Source organism: Chelonia mydas, chromosome 2 (genome assembly GCF_015237465.2).
Source record: "Chelonia mydas isolate rCheMyd1 chromosome 2, rCheMyd1.pri.v2, whole genome shotgun sequence".
Lineage (NCBI taxonomy): Eukaryota > Metazoa > Chordata > Testudines > Cheloniidae > Chelonia > Chelonia mydas.
The window spans coordinates 203,379,446-203,391,734 of NC_057850.1; the positions used below are offsets into that span (position 1 = coordinate 203,379,446).

The 12,289-nt window shown below is 41.0% G+C and overlaps 1 protein-coding gene across 6 annotated transcripts in view; it reads left to right on the forward strand.

Moving 5' to 3' along the window:
• RAPGEF5 (Rap guanine nucleotide exchange factor 5) overlaps nucleotides 1-12,289 on the forward strand; it is a 216,142-nt gene that overhangs the window by 31,904 nt on the left and 171,949 nt on the right. For all 6 annotated transcript variants that reach the window (XM_043541063.1, XM_037890563.2, XM_043541062.1 and 3 more), the window contains exons 2-3: nucleotides 10,869-10,919; nucleotides 11,258-11,364. In XM_043541063.1, the coding sequence (XP_043396998.1) occupies nucleotides 10,869-10,919; nucleotides 11,258-11,364 (158 nt within the window). The remainder of the gene's footprint in view (nucleotides 1-10,868; nucleotides 10,920-11,257; nucleotides 11,365-12,289) is intronic.

A 12,289-nucleotide genomic window follows, 5' to 3' on the forward strand; every position in this document is an offset into this window, starting at 1 on the left:
GATGTTAGAATCAGGCTGTGTTCTTTTTCTTTATAGCCCTTTAGCAAGCTGATAAGGCTCTTGACAGCAATTGTCACAGCAGGACCTTTCCCCGATGAAGAATAGGCAGTGCAGAATGTTGCTTTGAAGCTAATCTTCTATTCCCATGCATACACAGGTATGCTAGCTGTATTCATTAGCGTAAGGCAATTAGCCATTCAAACTGTCAAAACAGTTCACACGTAGTTTACTATGTGGAATTACAAGTTTCGAGGAGAGATGAGGACAATAATATTACTACACCACAAGTCCCAACTAAATGGTAATATCCCCTTTTGATCTCTGAGTCAACAGAATACAGTAATGAAGCATTATTAGACAGGAACAGGATTAGCATCTACAAGCTAATTAGATCACATTGTTAAACTTCTAACAAGATACAGGTAAACACAGACAAATATACTTAGCATCTACCCTTGATTTCTGTTACTACAAATAAATGAGTTATTGATTGCTGGTCTATAACATCTCTTTGAAATTCACATACAAGTAGATGGTCTTGATTACACTTCAGTGCCTCTTGTAAGTGGTTATGGGTCATACCCAAGTTGACTAGTCTGTCAGTGTCACAGCCACCCCCATCTATACTACTATTTTAGCAGGGTAGTGTCCTGCTGTCTCCCCACTACCAGTGTGAGAACCTGCAGGGCTAGAAGCTGGGACCATGGGGGTTCTGGGCTACTGACGTCTCCACATCACCACAGGAGGCTTAGACCGAGGCTGGGCTCAGCAGGAAGTACCACCTAGCAGGGCCTTCCTTGTGTGGCAGCTCCTCTAAGCCCACTGTTTGGCTGGCATGACAGTGAGTTGTCTGAGCAACAACACAGACTGTCCTCCTGTCTTGCTGCAGACTTTGTGCATGAGAGATCCCAGACTCTGGCTTCTGACCCTGCCTGTCTCCTTCGGTTTATGTTAGACTCTGACCTCCTGGTAACCAGACCCTGCCTGCCTGCCTGGCTCCTGGTTTGCCCTCTGGCCTCTCTAGTACCAGATTTGCCTGACTCCCAACTCCCACTCTGACCACTTGGACTGGCTGCTCACAACCTGGTCACGACAGCCAGAGTCTGCCAGAGGACTGCCAGAGCTTCCCTGTTGCTGGGAAAAGCTCCAGCAGCTCTTTGTGGTGGGGAAAGGCTCTGGCAGGGGAGAGACAGTGGGGAGAGACTCCAGCAGCTCCCCCTTGCTAGAGACTTTTACTCTTTCATACAGCTACACACCACAGCGTGGACACAGCATGCTGTTCACTGTGGCATTTAGTTGCTTGTGTGGTTCCTCTATCCTACATGCTGCTGCTAGTGTAGACAAGGCTTCAGTGTCTCCTGCTGAAGCTATTCTGCTTTTCATAAATAAACAGTCATTGGAGCAGGGACTGACGCTGGATCTCCCACATACAGATGAGTGCCCTAATAACCAGGTTATGGAGTCATTCTCATTCTCTCTGGCCCAATGACCGTAGATAGTCACTTTGAATCTAGCCCTCTAGAAATGCCTGAAAAAAAGTCCATTTGGGGTCAAGCGAAACCTGTTTCATTTGACCCAAAACAGGTGGCTTGATTTGTTGAAATTTTTCAGTGTTTTCTGTTTTGGTTTGACCTGAACTGATTTTTTTCCCCAAACCTGAAGAAGAGCTCCGTATGGCTCAAAAGCTTGTCTCTCTCATGAAGAGAAGTTGATCCAATAAAAGAGATTACCTCACCCACCTTGTCTCACTAACAAACCAAAAAGAGTTATTTTCCCACTCTGATTACCACCAGTGGAGCTGCACTGGTGTTAGCCATGGTGGAATAGCTTTCAGTGAGGGGGAAAAAAGAGCTAGAGTAGACCTAGCTAATGTGAACAGACAAATGGCTCCTGCCTAGAGATGAGCCCAAATCGAAACCCCAGGTCTAAATACATACAAATTTTGGTTCAGCTCCAAATTGTGTAGCTCAGTTACATCAAAATATGGAGCAGGATCCGTTAATATATCTCTGCAACTTTTCCAGCAGATACATGAGAATTACCATAGTGGATCAAGCCATCACTCTTATAAAGTCTGGTACCCTTCCAGCTATGATGGTATAATACTTGCTGATTCAAAGGAAGATACACATCCCCTCATAAGTCACCTTGCTTGTTGAGCAGTACTGTATACCTGTGGCAGGGGAATTTCTTCCCAACTCCTACAGTAATCAGATTGTGCTCTGAAACAAGATATTCTTACCCTTATCTGTAGTTATACATGTAAAAATAATGGCCCAGACCCTCAGTTGGTGTAAACTGGCATTGCTCCACTGTCTTCAGTGGAGTGATGCTGTTTTATACTAGTTGAGAATCTGGCTCATTTTTATTAGTCGTCAAGCTAGCCAACCCTCTTAAAAAATCCAGCTTCAGTAAGACTATCTGATCTCCTCTGGCAGTGAATTCCAGAAGCTGACTACATGCTGCATAAAGAAGTATTTCCTTCTGTTTGTTTAAAATTACTGTCAGGTAATTTAATCAAGTTTTTCCTGTGCTTATAACACCAGCAAGAAAACAAAGGACTTTCCATGTTTCCTATACCCTTTGTAATCTTAAAATACATCCCTGAAATCCCCTCTATTTATTCTCCATTTTGGGCTAAACCTTTACTAAATATAACCATATCATGGGAATATACAGTATTTCTCAACAGCTTGTGGAAGGAGGGGTGGTGGTTCAGGGCTTTAAAAGGGATTTGTTTTCTTTCTGGCAAAAGGTAGGGGACATGTCTGGGTTGACCCTCTTTCTCTCCTGGATCCAGTACTGACAACTATACTATTTTGTATTTAACTATTACGTACATTAAAAAACAAAAAAGACTTTCTCAAAGTAGACTTGCAAAAAATGAAACTTATGCTGAAATTTATTATATATATATATATAAAACCTACTATAAAAAAGAAAGATATTTAGATTGCAAATTCAAGTACTTGAAGATTAGGAAACACCAGAATTACGTCTTTAGTTGCACAATCTTATACAGTTTTTCCCACAGGACCCCCAACCTAACAGGACAGGCAGCACTCAGAGAGCAAGACAGCTTTTAAATACTTCTTATCCTCATGATTCAATGCCTGGCCCAACAGCCAACACCTTACTTATGGCATATCATCTAAACTTAGCTTTGAATATAGAATTATGCATTTCCTCTGATGTTTTACTATGGTGGTCATCACCAGAATCTGAATGCTTCACAAACATTAGCAGATCTATCTGGTAGGGTAGCTGCGAAGATAAGAATATTGTTATCCCAATTTTACAAAGAGGGAGACTGAGACAAAGACAAGTGACTTGCCAGATGTCACACATTCTGAATTAGAACTCTGTACTCTCTGATGCTCAACCTTGTGTTCATTCCTTCTGACAGTAAGGTGGTGAAGTCAGAGGAGCTGAAAATCCCATTGACTTCTGTTGCAGTTGTGAATTCTCCACACTTCTGGAAATTGGACCCGAGTTTTTCTCACACTGGACACCCAGACAATGAGGATTGCACAATTAGTGGCCCCCTGCCAAAATTCGATGGTAGAAAATCTGTGGCAGAGCCAGGGAATTCAGTTCTGCGGGGTGGTCTTTTATTGCCTTATCTAAACGTTCATATTTGTCTTCAGGCTTTCACCTCGTTCTCTGCACACCATCCAACTTCTAGATTAAATGAGGCAGAGATCCTGCAGATAACAGCTTTGCTCACTACACAATTGTGACTCATTAACACTGTCCATCCTGTGCATTGAATGAGGCTGAGTTCTTTTGAGGAAAAAAAATCAAATATGAGCATTAGTATTGCTAACTCAGACATTCAAAAATCAGGAGTCAGGCCTTCCCAAAACACCATGATATTTAAAAATAAATTGCCTTTTTTTGCTTGCCTTTAAAGGGCATTCAGGTAATTTAAAGTTTTTCCTCTGTAATCATAAGCACTAGAAATGTCAGTGTTTTGTTTTGTTTTTTTTAAATGAAAGCTGAGATTCTCACCTAATCATGCTGGATGAACTCTGGGGTTTTAAGGAAGACTCGTGATGAAATTGTGAGAGTTGGCAACTCTAAAGAAAGATAGGGTATGAAACAAACTTTAGTTAAGCAAAGTGCTTAACTGATAACCCATACCACCTTTGTTAGGACTCTCTGAATTTTGGTTGCTTAACTAAAGAAAAAGGACTTTAGAGTTAAAATGTATTGTTTTATTAACTATCCTTAGTAACAGCAACTAATATAGGATATGAGAAGGTAAAAATAATATTGAACTATGATGTTTCTAACAAACTAGTAGATTGGTCAATACAATAACCATCCAGGTTTTCAGAATCAAGTAACACAACCGCAACAGAAAATAACACTTAAAAGCAATCACTAAGGTAAACCTCTTAGCTTTTTGACTGAGTCCCTCAGAATAGAGCCTCACTTGTGCCAATCAGTTCTTAACTCTGGTGGTGTTAATACAGAGGGAAAACAAAGCAAAGGAATAAGAGATTTTGGTCAATTACTTATATGTCAATTCACCAGGGTCATCTTCCTAACGGATCTACAGTAATCAACCCTTTAAACCTACTTTGCCACAAATTATATTAGCTTGAGGATCTGATTAACACTCCTAACTATCTAACACACTGCTACATTTCTGACAAAACGTATATACTAAGTGCAGTTCAAGAGGCTTGCGTACTTGGTCTTGTTTTAGGTCTGTGTACATCTAGAACTTGCAAGGCAGTATGAAACTATTAACTATGGTAAACACTTGTGTGACATTTCACAATCTTAGTTAACAACAAAAACAACGAGGAGTTCGGTGGCACCTTAAAGACCAACAGATTTATTTGGGCATAAGCTTTTGTGGGTAAAAACTCACTTCTTCAGATGCATGGAGAGAAAATTACAGATACAGGTATAAATATAGATTTGCACATGAAGAGAAGGGAGTTACCTTACAAGTGGAGAAACCAGTGTTGACAAGGCCAATTCAGTCAAGGTGTATGTGGTCCACTCCCAGTTGCTGAAGAGGAGGTGTCAATATCAAGAGAAGGAAAGGTTTCAGAGTAACAGCTGTGTTAGTCTGTATTCGCAAAAAGAAAAGGAGTACTTGTGGCACCTTAGAGGCTAACTAATTTATTTGAGCATAAGCTTTCGTGAGCTACTGCTCACTTCATCGGATGCATACTGTGGAAAGTGTAGAAGATCTTTTTATATACACACAAAGCATGAAAAAATACCTCCTCCCACCCCACTCTCCTGCTGGTAATAGCTTATCTAAAGTGATCACTCTCCTTACAATGTGTATGATAATCAAGGTTGCCATTTCCAGCACAAATCCAGGGTTTAACAAGAACGTCTTGGGGGTGGGGGGGTAGGAAAAAACAAGGGGAAATAGGTTACCTTGCATAATGACTTAGCCACTCCCAGTCTCTATTCAAGCCTAAGTTAATTGTATCCAATTTGCAAATGAATTCCAATTCAACAGTTTCTCGCTGGAGTCTGGATTTGAAGTTTTTTTGTTGAAGAATTGCAACTTTCATGTCTGTAATCGCGTGACCAGAGAGATTGAAGTGTTCTCCGACTGGTTTATGAATGTTATAATTCTTGACATCTGATTTGTGTCCATTTATTCTTTTACGTAGAGACTGTCCAGTTTGACCAATGTACATGGCAGAGGGGCATTGCTGGCACAATATGGCATATATCACATTGGTGGATGTACAGGTGAACGAGCCTCTGATGGTGTGGCTGATGTGATTAGGCCCTGTGATGGTGTCCCCTGAATAGATATGTGGGCACAGTTGGCAACGGGCTTTGTTGCAAGGATAGGTTCCTGGGTTAGTGGTTCTGCTGTGTGGTATGTGGTTGCTGGTGAGTATTTGCTTCAGGTTGGGGGCTGTCTGTAAGCAAGGACTGGCCTGTCTCCCAAGATTTGTGAGAGTGTTGGGTCATCCTTCAGTATAGGTGTCACCTTCAGCCCCCAACTAAAACCCCTCCAACGCATTATTAAGGATCTACAACCTGGAAATGGCCCACCTTGATTATCATACACATTGTAAGGAGAGTGATCACTTTAGATAAGCTATTACCAGCAGGAGAGTGGGGTGGGAGGAGGTATTTTTTCATGCTTTGTGTGTATAAAAAGATCTACACTTTCCACAGTATGCATCCGATGAAGTGAGCTGTAGCTCACGAAAGCTTATGCTCAAATAAATTGGTTAGTCTCTAAGGTGCCACAAGTACTCCTTTTCTTTTTTCTCCTTACAATGTGTATGATGATCAAGGTGGGCCATTTCCAGCACAAATCCAGGTTTTCTCCCCACCGTCCCCAACAAACCCACTCTCCTGTTGGTAATAGCTTATCTAAAATGATCACTCTCCTTACAATGTGTGTGATAATCAAGGTGGGCCATTTCCAGAGAAGGAAAATTGCTTTTGTAGTGAGCCAGCCATTCCCAAGCCCTATTCAAGCCATGATGTTAACTTATTCACTTTCAGAGCTGCTTTACAAGAATCTTGTTTCCAAACAAGGACACAAGTTGTAACTTTGTCACAATCTTAAAAGCACATATGTAAGCATGTATATTTCCTTCTAATTGAGTATCAGTTTCAGGAAGTAGTCAATTGACTGATTTGGGTCATCACCCAAGATAAAGTCCTTGTGTTACTTATCACCGGACCTTTGTTCAGCTATCAGATTTCAGCTCAGCTATTGCTCACATTAGGAGCTGACACTGCAAACATTGGTGGAATGAAAGATGGGCAGGGCAGAGCAACAAGCAGTCTTTAGCCCAAGCCTTCTGGCTTAGGCAGACAGCAGCTACAGTCTGGGCTCTAGCCTCTAAGCAGGACAGAGCAGTAAGCAGTTGGCAAGTCTTTAGCCTAGCCTCCTGCTTAAGGCAGACAGCAAACAGTCTAGGGCAGAGGTTCCCAAACTTTAACAGCCCACGAACCCCTTTCACTAAATTGTGAAATCTCGTGAACCCCCTCCTAAAAATGAATGTTTCCAGGGATGTAAGTTTAAATGTCCTCCGTGCTCTGCGGGGCTCCTGCTGCTGGACCCTGTTGACCGCCCCGGTCAACTGAGCTCCACTGAGCTTGGGCTGCAGGTCCTGCTGACAGGGACAGGGCTCGGGCTGCCAGCCCCAACTGCCCGGCGCCGCTCTCCCTGTGGCTCGGGCTGCCAGCCCCGCACAGAGTGCTGGGGTTCGGATGGTCAGCTCCCCTGGTGACGGGGACAGGGCTTGAGCTGCCAGCCCCAACTGCCCAGCCCCCGCTCTCCATGGGGCTCGGGCTGTCTGCCCTGCAACCGGGTCCCACCTGCTGCCTCCAATGCCCGGGGTCCTCTGGCCGCCATTAGTGAAATTTTTCTGGCGAACCCCCTGTAACGTTCTGCGAACCCCAGTTTGGGAACCACTGGTCTAGGGGCTTGCAGCCTTCTGGCTGTGGCAAGGCACAGGCCATCCGGCCTAGGGTGAGTAGGCCACCACCCCAGGGATGGGGTTGGCGGCAGAGGGACCTGGTCCCCCCCTACTCCACCAGGCTGCAGGGCCAGGGCCCTAACACTGGCAGGGATCCCGCCACCAGGTCAGTGGGGATCCTGCCAAAATATGCTGACTCATATTGAGACAGCACAATCTGAGTAATGTCTGGTTCCCCTGGGCTCCTTCCTCCCACAGTCCATGGTTGTGGCTCCATAGTCTGCAGGTCCCCAGTCTCTTTGGAGGTAAGTGGCAGACAGCAGTCCCAGTAACTCTTCCCATTCTCTTTCTCCTCCGGGGCAGGGTGCTGCATGGCTAGGGGGTCTCGTCCAGAGTTCTGCAGTGGGCTAGAGACATTTGCCTCCTTTGCTGGCTCTGGACCAACTGACCTGAAGGGCCCACCTCTTACGCTTCCTGTCCCTCCTCTCTGCTTCCAGCGCAGGGGGCAGAGCTGGCTTGGCTCCACCCACCAGGGAGAATGCAAAGGTCCCTCCATCTCAGGCTCAGAGGGAGGCCATTCTGCCTCACTATAGTTAAATTTCTGATTATTCCTTGTGTTCTTAGAAATGCACTATTTTGTTTTAGTCCCTTTCATTTACTGCTGATTTCAGCACAAGTCTGTTACACTACCTTGGTAGCATAAACATGCTTGATTGTAAATATTAGTCTTACTTCTTCATTTTGTCACTAAACTAAAAGAAATCAATATGAACACTTCTTTCCTTAGCAGGATTGTCCATGAGGTAAAGTTTACCTCAAGTTTACAATATTCCTCTTTTATACATCATTGATTCATTCTGGTTCCCTATTTTCCCACGACTGTATCTGGCAACGTAATATCACAGTGTTTGATATCTGTTTTTAAAATTCATTCACAAACAGGATAAAAAGGGAAGTATCTTTGGTTTCACCAACAGTACACTCTTGTGAAATGCTGCAGAAATTCGGAGTTTCATCAGACTCTTTGGAAAGTCTCTGAAGAAACCTTGCTGTTAGATTTTAAGGTTTTTATTCTCTCACCTTTTAAAAGCCTTGACGTCTGGGCAGTTCTTAAATAGCAGTAGCTCATAATTTTGAGGCCCTATTCATTGCACAACACTGTCTGGCATTTCCTAACTTTCAGGTGTTTGACTTTTGCAACCTACATAATTTTGTCTTTGCATTGTTTTTCTTTCTTAGTTTTTTGTTTTTAAGAAAAAGGTGGATGGGAGAGATGCACTCCTAGGGCTGTGTGCTGGTTTGAGAGGTAGAGGTATGGTCTGGTCTGGCCCTGCCTTCTCTACTACAGCTGCTTCAGCTGGGCTGAGTTTTTGCTCCACCTGCCTCCCAGTGCTGTGTGCTGAATTGAGGCACCAAGGCAGGTGTGAGCATAAGGCTTTAGAGTGTTCAGTTTTTTAATTTTTTTTAATTTTTGACTTGTTGACAAAATGAATATGTGCAGCACAAGCTGTAGATGGGAAACGGAAACTTTACCTGCATAAAACTCGGCAATATCTGCACAACGTTTAATGGGACTAGCAAAATGCATCTCCATCACCTTGCTTGTTTACAATTTTCCGTGGAATGAAAGGAATTAGCCATCTTATGTACTCTAATTTACTAGCTAACTGACAAATAATATTATAGTCACTGTTAATTTTGGAATATGGGGGGAAAATATCAATTTATAACCTGGAATATGCAGCTACAATAAGTGAGGTTTGTAGCTACTGAATTGATAAATACGCAATGAAGGATTTGAGAACAAATCAAGTGAAGCATTGCCACATGCCAATAACATGCATATTAGAAAGAGTAATTGGTGGTGTTACAATCCATTTTTTGGATATGGGGGAAAGGAAAATAAATGTAGCCTCATTTGGTTTATTTCCATACTGAGCTTCCTTCTGTCACATAAGGAGCATGGAACCACAGTAACATTTGTAAAGAGCTTTGAAAATGTAAGAAGTGTTATCTAGTTGTCGTTGTTCTTTGTTGTATGCTGAGTTCTATTAAATATATAAAAAGTTAGGTGTTTCTGAAATGAGTTCAATAATTATTCCACTGTTTTCATGAGGCCTTTTTTATTAAAATATGTTTTATGCAAATTGGGCCATTCTTGAAGTAAGGAATTAATAACGTTGCCTAGAACTTGGACTAACATGAGCAATGCAATCCTTATACTGTTCTACCAGAGCACCTTGATCCTGACCTGCAAAGCTTCTATTATTCCAGTTCTGGGATTCTTTTAGGAAGTATTTGTATACTGAGCTGAACTGTATGGTGTGCCGCTTATAGGAACACAGAAATTGCCATACTGGATCAGACCAGTAGACCTCTAGTCCAGTATCTTGTCTGGCAGTGTCCATAACTAGATGCTTCAGAGTCAGATGTAAGAAACCCCAGCAGGCAGATTTGGAATAATCTGCCGCCTCACATTTGGTCTCCTCCTGATCTCTAATAGTTAGAGTGGGTTAAGCTCTGAAGCGTTAAGTTAAATATTCCTAAATTATGATTGTTAACTCTGGATATTTTTTATTTCCTATAAACATCCAATCACTTTTGAATCTTGCTAATTTCTTGGTCTCCATATCTTCTCGTGGCAATGAGTTCCACAGTTTAATTATGCATTTTGTGGAAAATATTTCCTTTTACCCATTTTGAATTTTCCATCTTTTCATGCCATTGAATGTCTTCATGGTGTATGTGGTGGTTGGTTGGTTTGTTTTCTGAGACAGAGTGGAAATCTCTGTTCTCTCTCTCCTCTATATACCATCCATTTGTTTTATATACTTTCATCATATCACTCTTAATTGTCTCCTTTCTAAGGCAAGTAATCTCAGTCTTTTCAATCTCGCCTCATATATGAGTTTCTTGTTGCCCTTCTCTAAACTCTGCAATATCCTCTTTGAGATGGGGTAATCAGCACTGCATACTGTGCTCTAGATGAGGGGACACTATTGATTTACTAGGTGGATAGTCAATTTAGCACTCTGGAGGCATATGAGGAGTTTAAAATTTTCCCACCAATGTGCATTACTTTGTATATATCAACAATGAACTTCATTTGCCTTCATGTTGTCCCTTCGACTAGTTAGTTTAGGTCTCTCTTGAATTTCATCACAGTCCACTCTGGTCCTGAATAACCTAAATAATTTTTATCCTCTGCGTTGTACTACCTCACTGCTCACCTCCCTTTTCAGATCACTAAAAAATACTTGACCTACTATAGGTTTTTATGATGTGAACAGATGTGCACAAATGACTAGAATGAGGCCACACAGGATACCTCTGGTGATTTATAAATGATTGTAACCCATGTTTCAACAGATAAATGACCTACCTTTCTCTTACTCCTATTTTTGGTTAGAGATAATGACTTTATCAATCTATCTTTTACAGAATTTGTCCAGACGAATTTCAAATCCATATCTGGAAAACCCTTCAAGCAAGGTATTTTTAAAACTTCATTTTAATTCCACATGCTAAAAGACTTAGTGGGAAGAATTATTTTTTTGTTTCATTCGCTTAATCCTGACTTTTGAGTAATTTATGAATATAGCCTCCAGTTAGAGCCACTTGTACAATTTTTGGCTTGTCTACATTAGAAAACTTTTGCCAATATAGATAAATATGTTTAACTACTGTGGTGTAAACCCAGATGTAGACTTACATCACACCAGTTTTAACCATATTTATACCAGTTTAACTTAATTCAGTAACAATTTGTGTATTTAAGTGTTCTAACTTTCTGTATCTAGATAAAAAAGCAATCTCTCTTTTCATTTTAGATTTATGGAGAGAGTTCTTCATGTGCTGGGAGAGCTCTCAGGAATATTTTTACAGTTCAAGCTTCTGACCTGATTAAAGACAGAGTGTACCTTACAGGAATTTGCAGGTAACAAAGTTAATTTGCTCTAATTAACTTGCATTATTTTTCTGCAGGGTGGGTACAAATAAATGATTTTTAAAAAATCATTTTTTTTTAATTTAAATTGGATTTTTTTGATAAAAGGCTTTTTCCTCAAAAAGCATTTTATCTAAAGATAGATACATTATAGCTCAAAGATATCTCATCATGGAATAGGAATTATAAATTCTAATTCTATAGTATGAGACAATATATTAATATAATGTTTAAGAAAAGTTTTGTAAATGAGTTCCAATAGTTCATGGATTAGGGACTCAATTTTATGGAGTTCCAGGGGCTTCTATATAGATCATTTAGGTTAATCTTTCAATCTATCCAATGAGACTCAGTGCTCAGTCTAGAAGATACCATCAGAGATGCTTTGTTTTGCAGTTCTCAAACTGTGGATTTGTGTCTCCAGAGATAACATGCTTGTTAACAGTAAAAATGTTTTTAAATGAATAAATAATATATAGAGGTGAGAAATAACAGACCTCAACCCTATTGTCCCTCTGCAAATTTGTGTACACAGTTAATCCCTTACCTCTCTCTAAAAGTGCAAAGTTTTAAAAAGTTAAATGAATAGAAGATTGTTGGGGGCGGAATAGATCTGGACAAGGAGAAGAAGTCTGGAGATAAATGTGAGAAGGGAGGGACAGGCAGTAGAAATAAAAGTGAAACTGTTTGTTTGATTGAGCACTGAGTCCCATTGCGTAGATTGAAAGATTAATCTAAATAATCTATACAGAAGCCCCTGGAACTCCATAAGATTTGGTCCCTAATCCATGAACTATTGGAACGCATTTACAAAACTTTTCTTAAACATTACATGAATATATTGTCTTATACTATAGAATTAGAATTTATAATCCCTATTCCATGATGAGATATCTTTGAGCTATAATATATCTTA